The sequence below is a fragment of the Alosa pseudoharengus genome, unplaced genomic scaffold (genome assembly GCF_046254945.1).
Source record: "Alosa pseudoharengus isolate Yale_2024_CS ecotype anadromous, Long Island Sound unplaced genomic scaffold, YU_APseudo_1.1 YU_APseudo_1.1_scf_22, whole genome shotgun sequence".
NCBI classification, from domain to species: Eukaryota; Metazoa; Chordata; class Actinopteri; order Clupeiformes; family Clupeidae; genus Alosa; species Alosa pseudoharengus.
Genome location: NW_027468680.1, coordinates 20,767,825 through 20,791,335, shown reverse-complemented (window position 1 = coordinate 20,791,335; position 23,511 = coordinate 20,767,825). Strand labels below are relative to the sequence as shown.

Sequence of the window (23,511 nt, the reverse complement as noted above, 5' to 3'; positions counted from 1 at the left end):
GAGTGTGTGTGAGAAATAGAGAATGATCAGATAGAGGGGTGATACTGTACTGCGTTTCCTCAGAATGCCCTTGCTAAGTCATAATTACAAAGTCGTCGAGTTCAAGGGCTTGGCATGCATAGCTAACATAAGCAGCACGATCCACTTATCTTCCTCGTATTCGTATTCATACAAATGTAGAGTAATTGGCAGCAATTCTACCAGCATGTGAGGGCAGAATATAACAAAAACAGGAAATTACAGAGAAAGATGGAACAGGGAGAGAGAGGTTGTGAAAAGAAAGAGATAAAGAATACAAGAACATGAACAAAGGGAAGTAAGGGAGTCCGTATTCAAGTTACAATCTTCGGAGCAGCACATCCACTCACAAACAGCTGTTATCTACACACAGTCAATTCATAAAACACATTCACACTTATTATCGATTCAAAAGGCACACCACCTCTTTGGTTTCATTTACACCGACAGCTCTCCCCCTCCCTTTCTCTCACTCCATCACCACTGCTCTCTCTCTCTCTCTCTCTCTCTCTCTCGCTTTCACTCCATCACCACTGCTCTCTCTCTCTCTCGCTTTCACTCCATCACCACTGCTCTCTCTCACTTTCTCTCACTCCATCACCACCGCTCTCTCTTTCTCTCTTTCTCTCACTCCATCACCACCACACTCTCTCTCTCTCTCTTTCTCTCACTCCATCACCACCACTCTCTCTCTCTCTCTCTCTCTCTCTCTCTCTCTCTCTCTCTCTCTCTTTCTCTCACTCCATCACCACCACTCTCACTCTCACTCTTTCTCCTTCTCTTACTCCATCACTACCACTCTCTCTCTCTTTCTCTCACTCCATCACCACCGCTCTCTCTCTCCCTCCCCTCCCTCCTCCCCCTCTCGCTCACCCTCAGGTTGCTGCGTGGCTCAAGGGTGAGGATGACCTCGGTCTCGCCGGTGTTGGTGGCGGCGTTGAGCTTGGCGAGGCGGTACACGGCCTCGCCCATCATGCGCTCGCGGGTCATGCGCCCGAGTGCGTACAGGCGCAGCCGGAGCGCCGACGCGGCCAGCTCGCCCGGCTCCAGGTGCGCGAAGCGGAAGGTGTCGTCGAAGCGCGGGCTGGAGCCGCGCTGCACGCCCGTCTTGTGGCGCTGGCGCTTGGCCGGCAGCAGCACGGCATGCACCTGCCAGGAGTCCATGCCGCTGCGCGCCTTGTCCGGGATGCCGCGCGCCGTCACCACAGTGACCAGCAGCTTGGCGGAGGTGGGCCGGTAGTCAAGGACGACGACCAGCTCGCCGCAGTTGGAGATGGGGATGCGGGGGGACACAGAGAGGGGGTCCCCAGGCGGCTGCTCTGGCTAGAGTGGGGTAGAGAGAGAGAGACAGAGTTATTCATACACACACACATACACACACACACCTGCACATTCATAAATACTGTAAACCACATATATTTACGGTATGGAGGTTATGGAATAGGTTAGTGACACTGAGGACTTACATGGACGTGTGTGTGTGTGTGTGTGTGTGTGTGTGTATGTGTGTGTGTGTGGGTGTGGGTATGTATTACGGAACAGACATCAGGTAGACAAATGGCACATGAGAGCTATGTAGAAAATCTCATTAATCTGGAGATTCTGTTCACACATTGCTCTCTTGCCTTCCTCTCTCCCCTGAGTCTTTGTGTGTGTGTGTTTGTGTGTGTGTGTGAGTGAGAGTGAGTGTGTATTTGTGTGTGTGTGTTTGAGGAGAAAGAGAAACTACATAAAGAGCAGTGAAGCCCGATGTTGACAGAACACACAATGAGCCGAGGTTGCCATGACAACCTCAGACTCCTGATAAGATAGACAGAGTGACAATTGCACGTCAGAGGATGAGAGCCTGCTTGCAGAATTACAAACACACTCTCACACACAACACTAGCACACACACACACACACACACACACACACACACACACACACACACACACAGCCAGCATATACCTGAAGGTGGATTAAATGGCTAAAACATCAATACTGTCTGTCCACATATACACTCTCGTCTTTCTCTCTCCCTCCCTTCCTCCCTTTCCCTGTCATTCTCTCCCTCCCTTTCACACATTTTCTCTCTCTCTCTCTTTCTCTCTCTCCCACACACACAAACATACACACACACACACACCATCATCAGACACACACAGACACCACAAACCTACTCTCTGACAGCTCTCCAACTGGGCTGAGAGCTCCCGACGACACACTAACACATTATCGAAGAACGTCTCCATTAGCAACAGCCGTCAGCGACGGGGGTGCGTGTGCGTGTGGGTGGGGTAGGGTGAGGGTGGGGGTGTTGTGCATCTCCTCTGTGCCTCATGCCTATTTATGACACCTGAGCTCTCAGTCTAACCCAGCACAACACAGACCCTGGGGAAAGCACTGAGTGAGAGGAGAAGCAAGGGACCAGAGAGGCATGGAGAAGAGAAGACAGGGAAAAGAGAAGAGAGAGGGGGATAGAGACAGAGAAGGAAAAAGAGAGACACTTAGACAGAGAGAAAGCATGAAATAGGCATGAGAGACGTGGCTATGGTATGTGATTGCTGTAATTGATGTGATGTGAAAATAATGACTGCTCGACTAAAGTGTTCTGTTGCAGCATCGATCAGTTCCCTGGCATGGATGACTCCCTCTGAGGCCACTGGTCATGCACTGTGAGCATAATGACCATGTCTCTCACTGTGACCGTCTTCACTGGCTGCCCGTGAGTGGACAGTTAAGTAAGGATCTGTGTAGAGCCAAGCGGGGTGAAGGAATTGGGAGTTAGGAATTTGTCATGGGGAAAGAAACATAGCAATGTCTTGCTTTGGAGCGTCTGTTTAGCTGACTGCTCAACACACATTTATACACACACAGACACAAAGACACAAAGACACACACACACACACACACACACACACACACACACTCACACTCACACTCTCACACACACACAGCGGTACCTCTGGGCTCCAGGTGGAGGAGCTGTCGGTGCCCTCGTGATCGTAGGCCTGGTTCTCCATGGCCATGGACTCCACCATCTCCAGGCTGTCGGGGGTCCTACGCCGCCCCTGTCGACTGCCTCCCCGGCTGCCCGTGCCACTGCCCGCCTGGCTTTCTGCCCGGCTCCCAGCCCGGCTGCTGGCTCTGCTGCCTGCCCTGCTGCTGCTGCCCCTCTCCCTGGGGGTGGGAGTGGGAGTGGGGGTGACGGCCTCCTCCCGTGTCTCCACCGGCTCCTGGGAGCCCAGGGAGTCTCTGTCTCCGTCCCCGCAGGCGTGGAGGGGGTCACGGATGGGCCGCGCGTCCTCGGCCCCTGAGCGGGACACGGGCCTGGAGGTCAGCGGGTCCCGGAAACTGCGCTGGCTCACAGCGTCCATATCTGGGGTTGGAGATGGTTGGAGAGAAAAAGAGTTTACACACTGTCACAGAATCATAAATACACACACACACAAACACACATATCCAGGGATGGATTACTGAACGGGCCTACCGGGCCCAGGCCCAGGGGCCCAAGGGGTCAGGGGGCCCTGAAGCCCAAGCCTTTGCATGGAATCATTGCCTCAATATCAACAAATCAGGATGTAGGCTATGAATCTGATTGAATTTAGTATTGGCCATCTCCAAAATGCACCAGAATACAGGAAATCACATCAAACAAATTAAAGTTTTTCTGGGGGAGGACCCCCAAACCCCCCCCTCCCACATATACGACAATAAGTGGGGGGCCCTTAATACATCTGGGCCCAGGGGCCCGAAAGTTCATAATCCGCCCATGCACATATCGTACCATATCATGCATGCCAAGGACAGTTGTATACATATCACATGTATACATCCAACATATAGATACACATATGACTCACAACAGCTTCAAATAGTCGGAGTTGCAGAGTTACACTCAAAATGGGGCCACGCTATTGTGCATTTCCTACTCCCCTTGTAATAATAGACAGAACGCTTACCCATCACACATAATCTAAAAAGCACTATGCGTCACACTGTGCATATAATGTGGGCCTTTAGCCCATACATCCGACTGTTTCATTCAGCCCTTGACAGATTGGACTGCACTTAACATTGAGCTGCTCCACGTAGCTTTTGAAAGGCCCTCATTTGCTGTGATTGACAGGCCTTTGAAGGAACAGCGCGTTCTGCTCGACCACAGCCGCCAATTAGATTCTGCTGAGTGCAGAATCGAACTGTTGCCGTGGCAACTGCCAGGACGCTCAGCCATGGCAACAGGGCACGGCGACTCATTAGGTTCAAGTGATCGAGATCGAACCAGCAAGAGGAGAGGACCAAATTCACTTGAAGAATCCTACAAAGCGACCTGATTGGGTTAGGGGGGGGGGGGGGCTAATTTAGCTGCAGCTGTAATAACACAAATGACACATTACCTCAGGGTCAAGTCCTACACAAGCTTGACATGCACATTACTGTATGTTCTACATTTGAGCTCAGCAGGAGAAATACAAAACATCATCACTATGACTATGTTATGATTAAGAATTACATGACTATGAGCTGAATGAGGGATTGATTTCTTTTATAAGACTCTTAACAGCTGAAAATACCTTACTGGTTAGTGACATTTTTTCCTATCCACTTAGTTTTGCAAGTGACCAGCTTATGCTTCAGAGAAGACACAAATGACCTTTAGCAACAGATGAGTGCTGGTCACTCATCTCTCACACAACCCATGGGCCCAAGACCTCCTTTTAAATGGTTAATCTCCACTAATTTCTCTCACCACACCACACCACACCACATCTGGGAGTGTAGACTGGACATCCCTAATGAAACATCTGGACAGGGCTCACTCACTCAATTTCCAGTTGTGAACAGTAAGAGCCCAATCTGTGGGCTTAATCTGAGCTGATCTGGAGCACTAATCTGCTAGCTGTCATATTATTTACATGGGGGGGGGGGGGGCAGTAGGTTCATGAGGAGTGGATTAATAAGATTAGGTTTGATTAAGAGTATTTACGCGTTGTTTACAGTAAGTGCTAAAAGTCATTCTGAGGCGAGACTACATGTTTGTGAGGGTAGATCAGTATAAGTATATATATAAGTATATATACTCTTTTGATCCCGTGAGGGAAATTTGGTCTCTGCATTTATCCCAATCCGTGAATTAGTGAAACACTGCACACAGTGTACACACTGTAAGGTGAAGCTCACACTAATCCCGGCGCAGTGAGCTGCCTGCACCAACAGCGGCGCTCGGGGAGCAGTGAGGGGTTAGGTGCCTTGCTCAAGGGCACTTCAGCCGTGGCCTACTGGTCGGGGTTCAAGCGGCAACCCTCCGGTTACAGGTCCGAAGCGCTAACCAGTAGGCCACGGCTGCCCGAATATATATACTATATAGATGCCACTGCCTACTTGTAAACAAATAAATATTTCTAGGCTAAAGTGTACGTACTTCCTCTGTGAACGCATCTGAGTGGAAATGTGGGCAATTTCGTTATAGTTGATATGTACATTTGTGCAAACATAATCATGTCTGTGAGCTCATGTTTGTGTGTTTCCATGTTATTGTGATTGTGTTTGTTTTTGTATAGGATTTGTCATTGTATGTGTTTGTGTTGGGATATGTGTGAATGCTTGTGCTGTATGTTTGTGTGCATTTGTGTATATACTGTATGCAGGTGTGTGTGTGTGTGTGTGTGTGTGTGTGTGTGTGTGTGTGTGTCAGTGCATACCCTCACAGTCTGAGGGTTCGGTGGTGCCCTCTTCCTGGTCGGACAGCAGACGGGTGAACTTGTGCTGGCGCCCTGGCGCTCCCTGTGCGCTGCCCGCCTCTTGGGCACCTGTGCGGAAGCTCTGCGAGCGCGAAACGGAGATCTCGAACTGCTTCGCCACGTCGTCCTCGCTATCCGACGAGCTCGACTGCTCCCCATCATCGCCAAAGCTGTTCACTGCTCAGACATAGCCAACGTCCACACACACACACACACACACACATGCAAATAAGTACGCATACACACATCCAGAAATGTGTGTGTTGACACAGGGAGCACAGGGGAGGGACAGAGGATGAATTAGTGGCGAAGAAGGTTTGGGGGGAAGTGGAGGAGCCAAGGGGAGAAGGGAGGAGAGAGAAGAATGCAAGAGAGAGGCAAAGAAGGCAAGAGAGAGGCAAAGAAGGCAAGAGAGAGGAAAGAGGCAAAAAAAATGTCAGGCGATACTGTATCACTGGAGAAAATAAAGAGGAAGATTACGAGAGAGGTCAACACCTCTCAACACGAGAGAGGTGGTATCACAAGAGCCCCAGTGGTGGACACAGAGGTGGTTGAGACTCAGTGCATCTGCATGGTGTATGATAGTGTGTAATGCAGTTAGGTGATGTAGAGAGACTAACTTGAGGACAGTCATTGAGTCAGAGAGTGAAAGTGTATACCAGTGTGTAAAATGTGTGTTAGCATCGGCCATGGGAGAGTGCACCACACAAGACAGCTGTAGCTGGGCTAAGCTGGGCTCTGTTATATGGAAAGAAGAAACTGATGCAGAATAAGACCCAGAGCAGGATTGAAACCACAGCCTCAGAAAGAGAGGTAGATACAGAAAGTAGATCTTGAGAGGACTAAAAGGATCTAGTAGAAGAGCAAGAAACATACATATAGCAATCTGAACTAAAAATCATCCAAACACTTCAATAGTCTGAGATTCCCAGATGACCTCACTCTATACCTTCACAACAGGTGCAAACACAGGTCTTGTAATGCACAAGACTATCTCAGTTCAAAATTCCATGCCTTTGGGAGTCCCCTTGTCTGAGTGACAGGTGCAAGGAAGAGGCCTATCTAAAGAACAGCAACATAAAAGTCCCCCAAACACTAAAAATAAGCATAGTTATGAATGAACTGGATGTCAGCAACTACATATTTCAGCATATTCAAAACCAGAGACGTTTAGGGACTTTAATGAGACCCAAAGCAGGGTTACGGATCTTTAAATGCCTGCTTATCAGTCTTTCTTTCATTCTTCCTGTTCATTCTTGGGTGTTGGTTACAACGAGGAAGACTGAATCATCCTTCTGTGTCTCTTTCATACGAGTCAAATTAGACCGAGACGCACTGTGTGGCTTCAGAGATCGCCATGGAAACCACTGCTTTACCCCTTCAGGAGGTTTTTTTCTCAATGTACACAACGTGCCTCAGAAATGATCTGTTACCATGGCAGCCTTAACACTGGGCAGAGGGGGCTGTTTTTGCAGATGATTGATTGCTGGAACTCATCGTCCTCTGACACACACACACACACACACACACACACACACACACAAACACACACAGACACACCAGATACACACACATAGCTTTAAGGCTGCATTTTCTTAGCTTTAAGGCTGCATTTTCTTGGCTTAATGCACTTACACAGAGACATCATTGTTGGGTAACATTGAGACCCCACCTACTATCATAATCTCTCTCTCTCTCTCTCTCTCTATCACTATCTCCCTCACATTCACACTCAAACACACATACAAACACCACCCTCAGAGCAACGTAAAGACCTGCACCTGCAACTATCTCAATACACAGCCTGACCCCCCCCCCCACACACACACACACACACACACATACACACACACACACTCTCCCTCTCAGCACTCTGCCACTTGGCTGGCAAGGGAGCCACTGCTCCAGCTGGAGAGAGAGAGAGAGTAAAAGAGAGAGACAGTTAGAGAGAGAGTGTGAGAGAGGAACACAGACTCTTTTCCTCGCCGGCTAACAAAATAAGGTTAATCATCTAAAAATAAATATTGCATGGCTTCCATTCAGCAGTCCCTGCCACATGGACCTGCGCACAAGGTTGCCTTTCCTTTCATGTGACCCAGATCCCCTGTGCCAGGCCAGGCCAGCGCTACTTCAGTGATAGCGGGCCACCACTCCTTCTGCTCTCATCTGCCTATGAGCACATGTGCTCTCTGTTGGGTTGTCTTGGGAGATTTCCGCACCTTCCCCCCTCCTTGTGCACCTGAGCCACTGGAGAGCCACTGTAGCTGGATGGGCGCACATGTCCCGATCCATCATGACCACAGAGAGCTTGAGAGGAAAAATATTTTTTTTATACAGATGTCTCAGAGGATTGAACACGACAGACCTATCTAGAAACACAACCATGTTGAGGATTCATTGTAAGCACTCTCAGCAGTGTGTGTGTGTGTGTGTGTGTGTGTGTGTGTGTGTGTGTGATACGCGCACACGTGTGTGCAGGGTTCCTACACATTTTCCATTTCATACTTTTTCCATACTCAAATTTCCAAACTTCTCAGTAGATTTTTCTGACCATATACTTGACATTGCGGCCACTTCTGGTTTGGGATAAGTTGGTGAAAACAAACACATGGACAACTGAAGTGAATTAAAAAATGACACTTAATATTCATCTATTTAGCCGGGTCATTTTTCTATGAGCCAGCTGGCAGTTCGTACAGCTGTCGTCAACTTCAGACTGTAACACTTTTGCCATGTATCTGGCGCATCATATAGTTTTCAATGAATAAATACAACCACAAAGTTTTGTTTCCACCAAGCGGAGCTCACAGACTGTGCTTTATGTCAAAAGGAAATGTTGTTTGACCGGGAATTTGACCTCAAAACTAGGGGCCCTAGCTTAAATTATGGAAAAGGTCACACATTTTTAGCACATTTTTATCGAGGCAAAATCTATTTGAAAGTCAGTGTTTAACCCGAAAATAGCAGAGCTATTTCTCGATTCTCGATTAGGTTTTGGTTCCAGTGTCAGGTTCTGAGGACCCCAATATAATTGTGTCTTGACGATGTGGACTGATAGTTGAGCTACACCACAGTAGGAATGGTTCATTATGACTGACTGAAGTGATTTATACTGTAGATGCTATAGTCTGGAAACACAAATATTTCTCCACACCCTTCTTTTTTTCATACTTATCCAGACCTGGAAATTACTAAAATCAAATTCCGTACTTTTCCAGGTTTCCAGGTGTGTGTGTGTGTGTGTGTGTGTGTGTGTGTGTGTGTGTGTGTGTGTGTGTGTGTGTGTGTGTGTTTTAGAAGAAATACAGAGTGTCTCCTTCAGATGGCCTCTTGAGAAGCACACCGCTAAGAACAGGGAGCTCTCAAGATTGATGGACCAAGCAATCAAATAGAACTGTGTGTGTGTGTGTGTGTGTGTGTGTGTGTGTGTGTGTGTGTGTGTGTGTGTGTGTGTGTGTGTGTGTGTGTTCTGTTTGTCCAACAAGCAATGTTTGTGCACCCGCGTGTGTGTGGGGCCGCATAATAATCAGGTTCTGAGCACACACAACACTCAGTGTGTGTGAGTGTCTGGTAAGCCACCTGTGCATGTGTGTGTGCTTCCGCATAATAATCTGCATCTTTGTGTGCGTGTGTGCATGTGTGTGTGTGTGTGTGTGTGTGTGTGTGTGTGTGTGTGTGTGTGTGTGTGTGTTTTGTGTTTTCTGAAGGCGGCTACTTGCTCCGCCTTGCATATCAGCTTACTCATTAAAACTCCAGAGAGACAGACCAAAACAAACATTCCACTGTTTACTTTCTAGTCCCCACTGATACACACACACGCGTGCACACACAGACACAGACACAGACACCGACACACACACACACACACACACACACACAGAACCTCCTGCTATTGTGCGAGCAACTCAGCAACACAAGCAACTGTGGTTGTGCTTGTGTAAGTGTGCCTGTGTGTGTGTGTGTGTGTGTATGAGCAGCTGTTTATTTGTGTGCATGTGTGAATGTGTTTGCGTGCGTATTACTGTGCGCTAAAACTCATGAGGAGAGGTGGGAGTATCGACGCCTCGCCGACTGACTAATGACTGCTGAGAGTAACTGAACTCAAAGGTTTTCACTGGAGGCGGATGGGAACGAGGCAGAACATGCTGCCTACAATAGCGCTGTGCTCACAGACAAAGTGAAGAAGGCCAAATGTAGGAGTATTCAGAATGAGCAGCCAATACAATGCAACAGGCAACTTGTCTCAATTGTATCATCCCAGTTGTAAGCCTGGCTACGGCGATGAAGCTATCATTATCTCAAGATGTCAGAAAATCTAACCACACCTCTCCAAACTCAACAACCTTGTCAGACTCATGACATTTCAATAAACCTTACCATAGACATTTCTCAATATCAATACTACCATGGCTGCATGTTTGTCCACACACAGCAATGTGATAGAGATGGAGGGTGGAGACTTAGATTTCATTTTCATTTTGTGACATTTGTGACATCAAAGAATTTCATATTTTTGCAGAATGTTGTCAATACGCAATTACATTCCTGACTGACAGCACAGCGATCACCCAAGACATCCCGGGAGCCCACAAGGCATCACGTAGGCGCAGGCGCACGTCTACAAACCTAATCCCAACAGGCTAAACATCACCAAATCTGACTAGACCCTATCAGGTATTTCCGGCCACACGCCACAACTCCGCCGACCCTCAGTGAAGTTCTTACCAGCCGAGTGTGCGTCCCAGCAGCGGGAGTTTGCCATGCTCCTCTGGCTCTCCAGGTCCTCCCTCTCCTCCGCTATGATGGACAGCTGGTCAGGCGAGGGGTCAGACGGTGGCCCGCCGCCCAGGCCCCTGCATGCCAACTCGGCCTGTAGGGCCTGCAGCCTGTCCCCTGTGGCCCCTGTAGCCTCGGCCTCCTTCTCCGGGTCTCCTTTGCGATCAGTGTTGTTGTCGTTGTCGTTGTCATTGTCATCGTAGTCCGAGCCAGAACCTGCGGCGGGCTCCGAGGGGTTCTTCTGGTCCGGCTCTGGACGCGGCTCGGCGGGCGCGGGCTGGCGCAGGCTGAGGAGGCTGGCCGAGAACGCCTCCGACATCTCGGCCAGCCGCGCCGAGAACGCCTGGAAGCTGGGGCCCCAGGAGGACGTCATGATGACCCGACGTCACTTCAGAGTGAAGCGGAAGTGGAAGAGGAGGAACAAGGGCAGCAGGAGGAGCAGAATAAGGAGCAGTAGGAGCAGGAACAGGAGGAGGAGGAGGAGGAGGAGGAGGAGGAAGAGCGTGACTACAAGCCTGCCATCATCTCTTTGACAAACCCAAAGTCACTCCAGAAAGAGAAGCTCAGGTACAACAGCAGATCCACACAGAGGATGGGCGGCACGTAGCTAAGTCTGTGCTCCTGTGGTCTATCTGTGATGTCAAACAGAAAAGCTGAGTGCTACCTGGAACTGCTCTGAGCTACACAAAGTGGACTGTTTGCTAAAGGAACTGCCCGACCTAGAAATACCGGAGCAGCAAACACACTCCCTGACACACACTGTACACATCACACATCACACACACTACACACACTCACACACTCACACACAGAAACACACACACATGTTTACGTAAGGACTCCTAATTCTCTTCTCTTCTCTCTCATACAATTTCAACATTAAGATTTTAAGACTATCTACCATGGAACATGGAGTATTCAGTATAATAAGTTTTTAGTTAAGTGATGCTGACTAGATTTCCGAGGGGAGCAAAATAACACCTCACTGCTTAGTCATGAAAGGAAGGAAGGAAGGACATAAAAAACCACAAAGGAACAAAAGCACAGGCAAGATAAGGCTTAAATGGCAGTACACATTAACAACTCAAGATAAAAAATGATCTCATCCAACAGTGTTAACTTTCATCAAGTGTATGGATACTGAATACCAATTAACATCAAGAGTTATCCCACTGCTCTCGCAAATAAAGGTGTTGCCACAGAAACACAAGCCAAAACAGCCCATCCTTACAGCAACTAAGTAACCACAAGAGGTTGACTTCATCCACAGGTATACACATTCCACTCTCATAATCCTGTGTGTTTGTGTGTGTGTGTGTGTGCGTGTGTGTGTGTGTGTGTGTGTGTGTATTTGAGTATTTGAGTCTGCGAGAGAGGGGGAGAGAAAGAACGTATGAAAGATTTTTTAGAATGTATTATATTCACATATCTATACATGTATGTATGTATACATGTATGTATGTGTGTTTGTGTGTGTTTGACGTGTGTGCGTCCATGTGAGCGCACACTTTCCTAATTCATCTCCCGCCCATCTTGTGTGTCGAGTGGAGTGCCGGGCCCCTGTACTCACCCAGGCCCTGGTGCACACCGCGCTCCTTGCGCCGGCGCCGGCTGTACTGTTCCAGGCAGGGCAGGCCCCCGACGCGGGCGAAGCACAGCTTCTTGTTGATGAAGAGGAAGAGGATGGCCAGCAGGACCACAAAGACGCCCACGGCCGACAGGAAGCCGATGGCCTCCGGCGTGACTGCCAGGGAGAGGGGACACACAGAGACACACGCATCAGACCACACCAACACGCAGCCTGACGTGCAACACGGGGGATACGTGCAAAAAGGGAAATAAATAAATAAATAAACAACAAGCAAGTAAACACAGACGTAGGATGCAGGACATGTAGGCACACACACATGCAGGTACATGTAAGCACACACACACACACACACACACACACAACACACACACACACACACACACACACACACACACACACACACACACACACACACACATACACATACACACACACACACAAACAAGCCCACAGGTTTACACATATGCAAAAAATACATGCATGTAAGCACATGGGTATAAAAAGGTAAGCACACACACACACACACACACACACACACACACACAATACAGAATCACACACATATACACATAATTGGGCAGGACTTTAGTGTAGGGCATCAATGCTTAAACCTAATACATTTAACTATACACACTGCATGTACAGATTACTAATCTGGTAGACAGGTAGAACATTGCTAGACTATTTTTTACAAGTTGAATTACCTTCACTTTGAATCATCAACATTCAAGGATTTAGGGTGTACAAGTGCACAACGGGGAAATAGTGCAGGTCAAAGACATTATACTGTATCATATGTGGAAGACAAATTAATTACATGCAGGAATACCATTCATCTGAACACACACACACACACAGCCAAAATATTAATGCTCAATGCCTCATTCAGTGATATCATAAAGCCGGAGGGGGGCGGGGCACTAACAAGGTGTATTCTCCCTCACATACAGCACTATTCACATTTGCGTTCATGAAAAACTGCAATGTGGGAAATTCGTCTCCACAACGTGAAAGATATGTAGATATTCCATGCAAAAAAGTCGCTTCTTTAGTCATCAAGTCGTTTATTTGCATTATGCTCATGAGCACAGGTGATTGTGATGTTAAACAATACTTCCCAGTTTCCTTTTGTGCTTCCAGCTTTCCAGCTTTCTGGCTGGAAGCCTGGCTGCCTATGAACATGACCAACGTTGCCAGTTTGTTGCTGTCAAGTGAAAGCTCTCAACTGTGTGTCTGTGTGTGTGTGTGTGTGTGTCGGAGAGAGTGAAACTCATGGTGAGGGGCTTAGGTACATGTGTGTGTGTGTGTGTGTGTGTGTGTGTCGGAGAGAGTGAAACTCATGGTGAGGGGCTAAGGTACATGTGTGTGTGTGTGTGTGTGTGTGATAGAGAGAGAGAGAGGGAAATAAAAAGAGAATGGGGTTATGTAAATACAAAAACAACTTAAATGGCTGAGTGGTTGTGGGTGTAGGCTATGTACAGTATGTGTGAAAGAGAGAGAGAAAGAGAACTACAGATGGAGGACAGCCTTGAGTAGTTGAATGTGTCTGAGTGAGTCACCTCCATGTAGAGAACACAATGGTAAGAATACAGTCCTTTGACTAGCGTATGCTTTGCTTGAACTCCAAAAGGTCTCTCTCTCTCTCTCTCTCTCTCTCTCTCCCCCCCCTCTCTCTCTCAAATCAAATAAAATCAAATCAAATGGTGCCTTATTGGCATGAATGAGTAGAGTCACTGTTGCCAAAGCTACAAGTAAAACATGTTAATAATCAACTTTACATAAGTATTGGTATAGAGATAATTGGCCTCTCTCTTTCTCTCTCTCCCTCTCAAACTCGCATGTTTCTCTCACTGCCCTCTTCTCTCTGGACTCTGTAGCACTCAGAGTGGCCAAGGACTCCCGCTGAGGTCAGAATATCCACACAAACGTGAGGATGTGAAAGAGAGAGGGCAGAGGAACAGAAAGAAAGAAAAAGAGAGAGAGAGACAGAAAGAGAAACACACACACACACACACACACACACACAACATCTCGCTGTCCCAGGTCAGGACAGATGGATCGGAAATGCACACACACATCACAGACCTCCTCTGAGCTGCCCAATCTGCCTCTCTCTGTCTCTCCATCTCTCTCGTCCACACAGACACACACAAACAAATGAAAATAAGACTCCAGATGAACACACTCGCACAGACACAGACACACACAGACACACACACACACACACACGCCATCCCCTGGAAGGCACCTGTTTAATCCATGCTCTTTGAATGTCAGCAGCCAATAAGGAAAACCCAATTACTACAATGTATTTCAATGCTAGTGATGTCCTCCACCACACAAACACACAGAAAATACAGAACAGTTGACTCATGAAATAGAGCCAAATTGAAGGCTTATGATTTGTGTGTGTGTGTGTGTGTGTGTGTGTGTGTGTGCATCTACATGTTTCATTGGTTAAACAGGTCACACCACGGTAACAGGCTGAACTCTATTGCCTTCTTGACACCTAGCTCCAGCTCAGAGGGATTATATGTACTGCTGAATAACTCCAAACCTCTCTTTCTCTGTGTCTGCCTCTGACTGTCACCTTCTCTCCTTCCCTCTCTGGGCTACATGATCACGACAAGACTTACAATCAACATTTCAAAGCAATCCTTTACTTTTATACGCTCATTAACAAATGAATCAGGGACACTGGTCTATTCAGTGTTTGCACTCACTAACAAGGATACTGTATACAGCATGCGCATGTAGGCTACTATATATTCAGTTGCCCTAGAAACAGAACACTATCCTTTTTTTGTTTCTTATTTTCTTATTCATTCCCTCATTTCTCTATTTCTCTGCCACCATTGCAATTTTGTTACATTAATACTACTACTACTAATAATAATAATAATAATAATAATAATAATAATAATAATAATAACAATAGTTGTTTATATTCTTATTATTATTATTATTATTATTACCACATTACAGACTGATATAGAATATGAAACAAGCAGCATTTATTTTATAACAGTATGTTTATGAACAAAGAGTAGTTAAGAAAAGAGAACGGAGGGTTATCCAGTTGAGGCTTCCTTAGAGAGAAAGAGTGCTAAAAGACTGGTGAAGACCACATAGCATCCTCAGCAGAAACGCTGTCTCTTTCTTTAATCTGCCTCTGACGTGCAGATATTGCCCTCTACTGATCAAAGGAGGAAGACTACCAAGTCTGCATTTCTGAAGTCCTCTGAAGTCAGCTGATTACATTTCACAGAACCTCTCATCTCATTACAACTCATAATATTACAAACACAAGGGACAAGTAAAACATACATAACACATTATATAAACAGGCCACAACAGCCCAGGACAATCAAGTCCACCACCTGACATCCATAGAAATGACAAACACAGCACCATCTATTGGTCATTCTGTTTTTGTAGTGGTATTCGCCTTATTCACCCGACGGTCAGAACGAGGCTACAGAGTACACCTGCCATCACACTTTAGTCCAGCAGATGGTGGTAATGCACTCCGTTAGCAAACTGCCAAAAAAAAACTCACTGAAGAATTAGAAGAAGAAAAAGAAGAAGAAGGTTACTCTGGAAGGCCCATAGGGCAGGCCAATGAGGGCAGGCTTTTTTCTTTTGGTAGTTTGCAAACAGAGTGCATTACCACCATCTGCTGGACTGAAGTGTGATGGAAACTGTACCCTGTAGCCTTGTTCTGGCCGCCGGGTGAATAAGGCAAATTAGAGGACACTAGCCTAGAAATATAGACGCACCCAAGCGGCAGCAAATGTAATTTGCAGCCAGGGTGGTCTAGCAACAGCTTGCGAGCTGGAAAACCAAACTCAGGTCAGGCCAATCACATTGTGTATAGAGTCGATGGGCAGGCTTAACAGAGTTGCGACGGTTCCGTGTGAATTCCCTGCTACTTGAAAACAAAGAGGATGGCTGCTGCTGCTGGCGAACAGCGGCCTTCGAATCAGCTTTGGCCGCGACTCTTAAATACTTGGAGTTAAGCTTTTCTTTGAGAAAAGAACAAAGAACGGCACTGAGTGGTTGTAGCGCTATCCTATTGCGTGCAGAAGGAATTTAAAAGACAACCGTTTATCCCGCCCCAAGGATTGAGCCCTGGCAATGGTGTATTCCCAGACCCAACATCCTGATGTGGGTCTGGCTTGCCAGGCTAAATGGACACAGTAGTAGTTGTGAGCTGAATGAGTGAATGGACAAAGTATTGTGTGTGAGCCGAGGCAGCTCTCATATATGCTATACATTAAATTGTACATATCATATATGCTATACATTAAATTGTACATCTCTAATATGCTATACATTACATTGCACATCTCATGCTCCTGCCATGATTCTGCCTCCTGATGTAAACAATGATGTTAACCAATGGCAATATGGCAGCGAGGAATAACCAAAAGTAACAAATATAAATGTATTGTAATGTGTGATCATTCAAAATATTAAATGATCTTAAAATACATTTCAATACAGTTCTCATCCAAACTTGTCAAAGTTAGGATGTTTTATGTTCACTTTCAATGAAATAACATGGGACACTATCCCAATGTCAAATTTAAGCAATCAGCTAGAAACAGGCACTCACTGAATCACAAACAACAACTATCACACACACAAGTACACACGCACACACACACACCAAAGGACCTACACATTCACAACTAAACACACACACACACACACACACACACACACCAAGCACCCGGAGCGGTTGGAACATTACATGTACAGCGAAACTGTGTGTAGTCTCCCCCTTGCTCTCTGCCAGATTCCAACATGCAGAGTCCATATTCTGTTTCCCTTCTTTAGCAATATTACCCTTAACGTTCCTCCCACCCCTCCATCCAAACTCTCACCTTTGACGGGTCCTCTCACCTCCTTCACTCACTCCACTCTTCTCTCGTCGCTCAGAACGCTCCTTCTTCTGCTGTCTCTTTTCTACCTAAACTGATATTCCACACCAGCAGTGCTAGATTAGAAGAGGCAGCCAGGAAGTTGGCTCAGAGCTCTTCCAGTCTCCCGGGGGCACTTCCTCTCCCGCTGGGCCCAGACTGGACCTCCCATCCTGTGAGAGACGGATCCCTCATCTCCCCCTCAGGGGGGAAACCCTGCTCCGCTACAGGAGTGGGCTTGGGGTGGGGGTGATGACAACCTGCAGCTCCTGATGGCCTTGATTTGCCCCCTGGTCGTGGCCACTGCCTACACTCCACCCGGGCGCTCGCTCAAACAGCCCAGACAAGCTCTTCTCATCTCGCCTAGCTCTCCTCTACACCCTCACGCAATGGCAAACACCTCCAGTTTCGAACAGTGGCGTCATACACTGTCACGTCCACTTAGCCGACACTTTCATCTGAGGTGCCTTGCAAATCGGTACAGTGTTTAAGTACCAGTAGGCAACCAAAAGAAATAACCCTGCCATGGTACGGTAAATGGCATCTCTTTATAGAAAACAGATATAAAAGTCATCTAATATATTAGCATAAACAAGTTCTAAAACATTCAATAATGGCCTTTACTACCATGATAATTTATGACCACTGAAGCAGTCTGTGCATGCATCACCGGAGACAGGAACCATGAAACAACTCTCAAGAAAAACTAGGAGCATTTCCTAAGTGAGAAAATTCTACACTACCTCAATAACTACCACACCAGGCATACTAATCACACTAAAAATAATATGACGTATTTTTTATTGCTATTCAAAATAATTTACCAGTTGTGTATGTTCCACAGTAGATGATACCATAACCATACTTCAGTCAATGCTATAGCTTGAATGCAATCCTGTGGCTGTAACAGGTGAATTTTTGCCAGTATGTTGAAACGATATGGTTCCACCCACAAACAGTCTCTATTTCTCTTTCTCCATCCGTGGGCCTCACTCTGTCTGCACACACATATGGCCAGAGCCACAGTCACTCACAGTCATACACAAACATAACTGTGTGTACTTTTGCCATTGTTCCTTTACATGGCACATGCCGTTACCATTTCCTCCATCTCCATGGCAAAATAAGCAGTGCTAAAGGAGTCTTGACCTGGCACACAGGACAAAGAAATGGGCTACTCATGACTTGTGCAAACACATGTGGACGGCATTGCCCAGGAAAAGCCCAGGATTATGTCCTCTCTTAGACAACTCACTCTATGCTTCTAGAATGTTTCCTGAACTTCCCTTCCACCTGATTTCAGTCACATTGATATATCCTCTCAGTGGCACAAGAGTCACATTGCTTTACAATGTAGAGATGCGGAGGGTATAGAAAAGCTTTTCTCAGTTCAGTTCAGTTCAGTTACGACCACAAGCAAAGTATGAGAGTTAGAGTGCATGGAGTAGCTTCTCATCAGCCATTATCCCTGTGACTTGTCCACATACCACACTGACCACTAGAGGTTGTCCAAATGAAAGATCTTGCGACACAGTCCTACAGTAACTAAAGGCTAGCTCAGTGCTAGCAGACAGTGTCATCTCTCTGACCTTACCTTGACCTCACCTTAGCCCACACCATGAGTTACACTCTCTCCAACACACACACACACACACACACACACACACACACACACACACACACACACACACACACACACACACACACAGACACAAACAGCAAAACAGCACACACTATTATTCATTAATCGCTATATGATGCCTCCTCAACTGTAACATGTACCAGGTGTCTCTGTTCTTCCCGCTGTGCGTGTTATTGCAAGACCAGAAATGTTTATGCCTCTGGTCATATCTGACCCTTTAGAATGCCCCAGTAACACAGTTGAAACAAAAGCTAAACTTATCTGTTTCAACCAGCATTTTTGTTTGATTATGCCTTGAAATGACATTTGGCTTCAAAAATCAGACCCCCCATGCTAGGAATCTGTGAGTCAAGTCTAGTGTGGAACCAGGTTAATGATAAGCAGTGGCCTAAATGGAACAGGAGGACCATGACAATAGAGTCCCTCTTTAGCAAAAGACATTAGTGAGAGTTCACATGGGACTGGGTGTGAGTCTGATGCATCTAGGGAATGTCACAGACTCTTCCTAAAGGCATGGCTAATCCTGCCACCAGCGGTATCTGCTGATTCATTTTCTACATGTCCCACCACCTCAAAACTTAGAACCTGCTGTTTAAAGGCGCAGGGCTTTGTGTAAGAAACAACCATCACTACCTGACAGAGTGTAAAACTAATTTAAGAAGTAACCTAGTCTGAGATTTGTGGTGTAATTAAATTGGGGTTGTTCTTGGAAAGAGCCCATACATTACCAAAGTGCAAAGCTTTAACGGGCCTTGCCCTGGCCTGAAACTGAGAACCTTCCCAAAAGCAATTGGCCTTCAAATGGGTCGCCTCATCAATGTGGAATAATGTGAGACGTGAGTTAGGGGGTAGCCCAATGGACTTGTATGAAAACCTCGATACAAACACGATAGCCGCGCGTATTGTGGGTAGTTTGGAGAGAGTAAAATATGACTGACACCATTATTCCTACACCTGTATTTAAACACTAATTATTATAAAGTAGCATAACCCATACACAAGGCAGCTATATTACTTAGAGAGATACCACTGTATGCGCAGCCATACAAAGATGGGACGCATTGCTTATCTTTATTACTGCGTAGCCTAGCTATGGATACTGCAACATCAAGAACGGCTGTGGAAGATGGGGTGGGGTGCTGAAGATATTTGCACATCTTTATCTCTGGACAATCGATATCAGAATCCAACGGGGATACTCACTATCAGCGGCCATGGCTGAATCGGTTTAGTCCACGGCTTCTATTCGGGCTTTGAGAGAACAGTCAGCGGCAGTAGCGTCTTTAAGGGCCTTTCTGTCAGCTCACATCGCATCTAATTTGGTCCGCTGAGCTGAACGCGCACAGCGTTGAATTAAGCCCGTCTTCCGCTCCGTTTTTCTCTTCGCTTCAGCACCAGATCATCAAGGCGCCACTGATGTACGGTTGGGATTCTCTACCCCCACCACCCTTTTCTGCTGTATCGCGATCACGGGAGACGCGGACATCCCTATGACGCGCTGCGCGTTCCCGCATTCGGCGCTCGGTTACGCGCATCCCAGTGTTGTGTAAAACAGTGAGGAGGACCAGCAGACATTTCATTGTAATGTTTTCCTGTATCGATTCATTTTAACTTCGTATTTGCTACCGTCCTGGGTCAGTGGATCTTCTGGCCAATCGATTTCCGTTTCTGAAATGAAAATTAACAAAACAAAAAACGAGGGATTATTTGATTTCCGTTTTAAAATACAAAATCGAAAAACGAGAATCAAGTCGTTCTCCGTTTTTCTAATCGGTTTCAAAACATCAAAATACAAATATCGAAATTAGTCTTAAATTTCGATGGTCATTATTCAATGAAGCCTAGTCTTAGCTCCTAGGCTAATATGAGTAGGCTACCCAGAAGCTCGCATCATAGTCTTAGGCTAACTTGGTAAAAATAGGCTACCTGTTATATGGCGGCCTTGGAAAGTGTTGCGAGGGATATAGAAGAGATGGTTAAAAAGGACATGTCTTATGCAGAAATCCCAAACACTTTAACAAATAACTTTGGTTCACAAAGAGGTTACTCTGCGAGGAGCATCCTACGATTTTGCACCCAGCATAATTAGGCATCCACTAACTCGGGACCACCTGGAAACTGAGGTGGTGCAGTTTGCGAGGTAGCCTAGGCCCTAGGGGATGCCAGGCCTACTGCGGTCACGTAGCCTACATACTGTATGCAATCATTTTATTCATTTTAATTTGATGTATTTATTAGGTTGGTCCAACATACAGTACCTCAGAATTATTGGCACCTCTGCTAAAGTTGATGCCAGTAGAAAAATGAGGAAATATCCAATTTATAGCCTAAGAACACCTGGTTTGATGCTCAGGACACCTGGTTTGATTAGATTATATTAGATTAGATTCAACTTTATTGTCATTGTGCAGAGTACAACAGAGACAATGAAATGCAGTTTGCGTCTAACCAAAAGAAAAGATATAGTGCAGTGTAGACAGTAGTATACAGTTATTTTCAGAAGGTGGTTTAGAGTAGTATACATTAAATATAAGTATGTGCAGTGTATTAGCAGTAACCTTATAAGAGCAGAATAAATATGGCTGTAATATGGACAATGTATGAACATCATGTACAGATATGTGCAATGTAGTGGCAGTATACATTATAGTAGTAAGAACAATATAGATATATGCAGTGTATTAACAGAATATATTACAGAAAAACGGAATAAATATGGATATTTAGTATGAACCATATAAACAGATATGTACAGTATGTACAGCTATGTGCAGTGTGGTAACAGTACCATCGTAGTGCAGAAACAGTAACAATATAATAGTAGGCCTATTAAGAATAAGTATGTGCAGGATGAAGAGCAGTAGAATAGTAATAGTAGAGCAGTAGCAGTAAACAAATAGACACTATGGATGATTGATGCTCATTGAGCTCAATGCAAATCAAACCAGCTATAATAGGCCAACTGAAATAAAACCATGCCAATCTGTATGGTGAAGGGTATGTGATGATGTGGAGGTATTTTAATTCCAAAGGCCAGGGGAACTTTATCAGGATGCATAGTATACTAGATCCATGAAATATCTGCCTCTATAGGAATGTAACATAGGGGTGCCAATACCCTATTTTAAGGAAGAACATTTAGTTATTTATGATACATTAATCATTCACAAAGAAAATTGGTGTCCTTATAGGTTTCCTATTTTTTTTACTTAAGGCATTAAGATCAATTTCCAAAAGATTTGCATTCCTCTTTTTAGTCAACTTTAGCAGAGGTGCCAATAATTCTGAGGTACTGTATGTTGGACCAACCTAATAAATACATCAAAGTAAAATGAGTGATTGCATACAGTAGGCATGGTAGGCTACATGACCGCAGGCCTGGCATCCCCTAAGGCCTAGGCTACCTCGCAAACTGCTTTTGCCACCTTAGTTCCCAGGTGGTGCCGAGTTAGTGGATGCCTAATTATGCTGGGTGCAAAATCATCAGATGCTCCTCTCAGAGTAACCTCTTTGTGAACAAAAGTTATTTAAAGTGTTTTCTGCATAAGACATGTCGTTTTTAACCATCTCTTCTATATCCCTCGCAACACTTCCCAAGGCCGCCATATCTAACAGGTATTTTTACCAAATTAGCCTAAGATATGATGCGAGCTTCTAGGCCTCCTCAGATTAGCCTAAGAATAGGCTTCATTGAATAATGATCATCGAAATTTAAGACTAATTTCGGTATTTGTTTTTTGATGTTTTGAAACCGATTAGGAAAACGGAAAACAACTTGATTCTCGTTTTTCGATTTTGTATTTTAAAACGGATATCAAATAATCCTTCGTTTTATGTTTTGTTAATTTTCATTTCCGAAACGGAAATCGATTGGCCAGAAGATCCACTGACCGTCCTGACTATGCAACATCAATTTCCATTTTTCCATACATTAATGATTATTCAAAGAGAAAGACATGTTTCTAGGAAAACTTACCTGAATACCAAACTGCAACTGGCGTTCCCTCCGCACAAATTCTAATTTAAAACCTATTTGTCATTGGGGTGTTTGGGGACCCCGGAGGACAAAAAAAGCTAATAAGAATGGCCATGAATTTTCGTGCTGCTTTCTGGGGTTCACCTTCTTGAAGCTCGCCTCTCTGGACTGGAGCTCTATTCTGTGAACTCTCCAGCACGGTCCCTCCATAATAGGCTATAAGCTACTTCGGATCTCGGTACATCCCTCGCCAACTGCGAGGCTGTAAACTCCCAGAGCCTAAGGGCAATTCGCAGGGAACTAGAAATCAACCTCTTGTCTCTTAAACATTTCGTCCGTAACAATTTTGTTTCAAACCAAGATAACCCCATTGTCAGAATCAATGTCTTTGAAGAGTGTGAATGATTAGCCTACATTTCATAGACACTTCCACACACCGGGACTGTAATTCATTCACAAGAAGGGTTAAGCATACCTGTAAGAGATTTAATAATTTCTGCGTAGTATCAAAGAAAGAAATGCATTTTCACAGCATGCAAAAGCACTAGGACAATCTACTTTCGATTTCTCTGGGTAGCCTAATAGTCCAAAGGACAGCTTTGAGAAGCATCAGTATTGAGCGTACATAGTATAGTGTTAATTGAATTGTCTGCGTAGTAAAGAAGGGATGTGATATTGATTCACATTGACAGCTTAATTTGAAGATCGATAGGCGGGCCACTTTGACACAGGTAGGATATCACTCTTAAAGACATGGTACAAGAGGGCTCAGGCACTGACACATTCTCATGGGACTTGACCCCCCATCCTCATCCACACCCACAAACACACACACACACACACACACACACACACACAAA

At 45.6% G+C, this 23,511-nt stretch overlaps 2 protein-coding genes across 3 annotated transcripts in view; both read right to left on the bottom strand.

The window, feature by feature from the left end:
* LOC143139587 (synaptotagmin-16-like) overlaps positions 1-10,856 on the bottom strand; it is a 13,640-nt gene extending 2,784 nt beyond the window's left edge. Inside the window, exons 1-4 of the mRNA XM_076300162.1 lie at positions 10,467-10,856; positions 5,703-5,918; positions 2,964-3,379; positions 892-1,341 (exon numbers count right to left, since the gene is read on the bottom strand). Of these exons, the coding sequence (XP_076156277.1) occupies positions 892-1,341; positions 2,964-3,379; positions 5,703-5,918; positions 10,467-10,836 (1,452 nt within the window). The 5' untranslated portion in view covers positions 10,837-10,856. The remainder of the gene's footprint in view (positions 1-891; positions 1,342-2,963; positions 3,380-5,702; positions 5,919-10,466) is intronic.
* A 572-nt stretch (positions 10,857-11,428) lies between these two features.
* Positions 11,429-20,083, bottom strand: LOC143139347 (synaptotagmin-14-like). Of its 2 annotated transcripts, XM_076299947.1 has the most exons (3): positions 19,879-20,083; positions 12,088-12,261; positions 11,429-11,502 (listed from the first exon to the last, which is right to left on the bottom strand). In XM_076299947.1, the coding sequence occupies exons 1-3, from the start codon at positions 19,889-19,891 to the stop codon at positions 11,456-11,458; spliced, it is 234 nt and encodes a 77-aa protein (XP_076156062.1). In that variant the 5' UTR covers positions 19,892-20,083; the 3' UTR covers positions 11,429-11,455. The 2 variants fall into 2 exon arrangements, 1 of the variants encoding a protein (XP_076156062.1); XR_012990388.1 differs by lacking the exons at positions 11,429-11,502; positions 19,879-20,083 and adding an exon at positions 16,998-17,077 and having other exon boundaries at positions 12,095-12,261.
* Between the last annotated feature and the right edge of the window lie 3,428 nt (positions 20,084-23,511).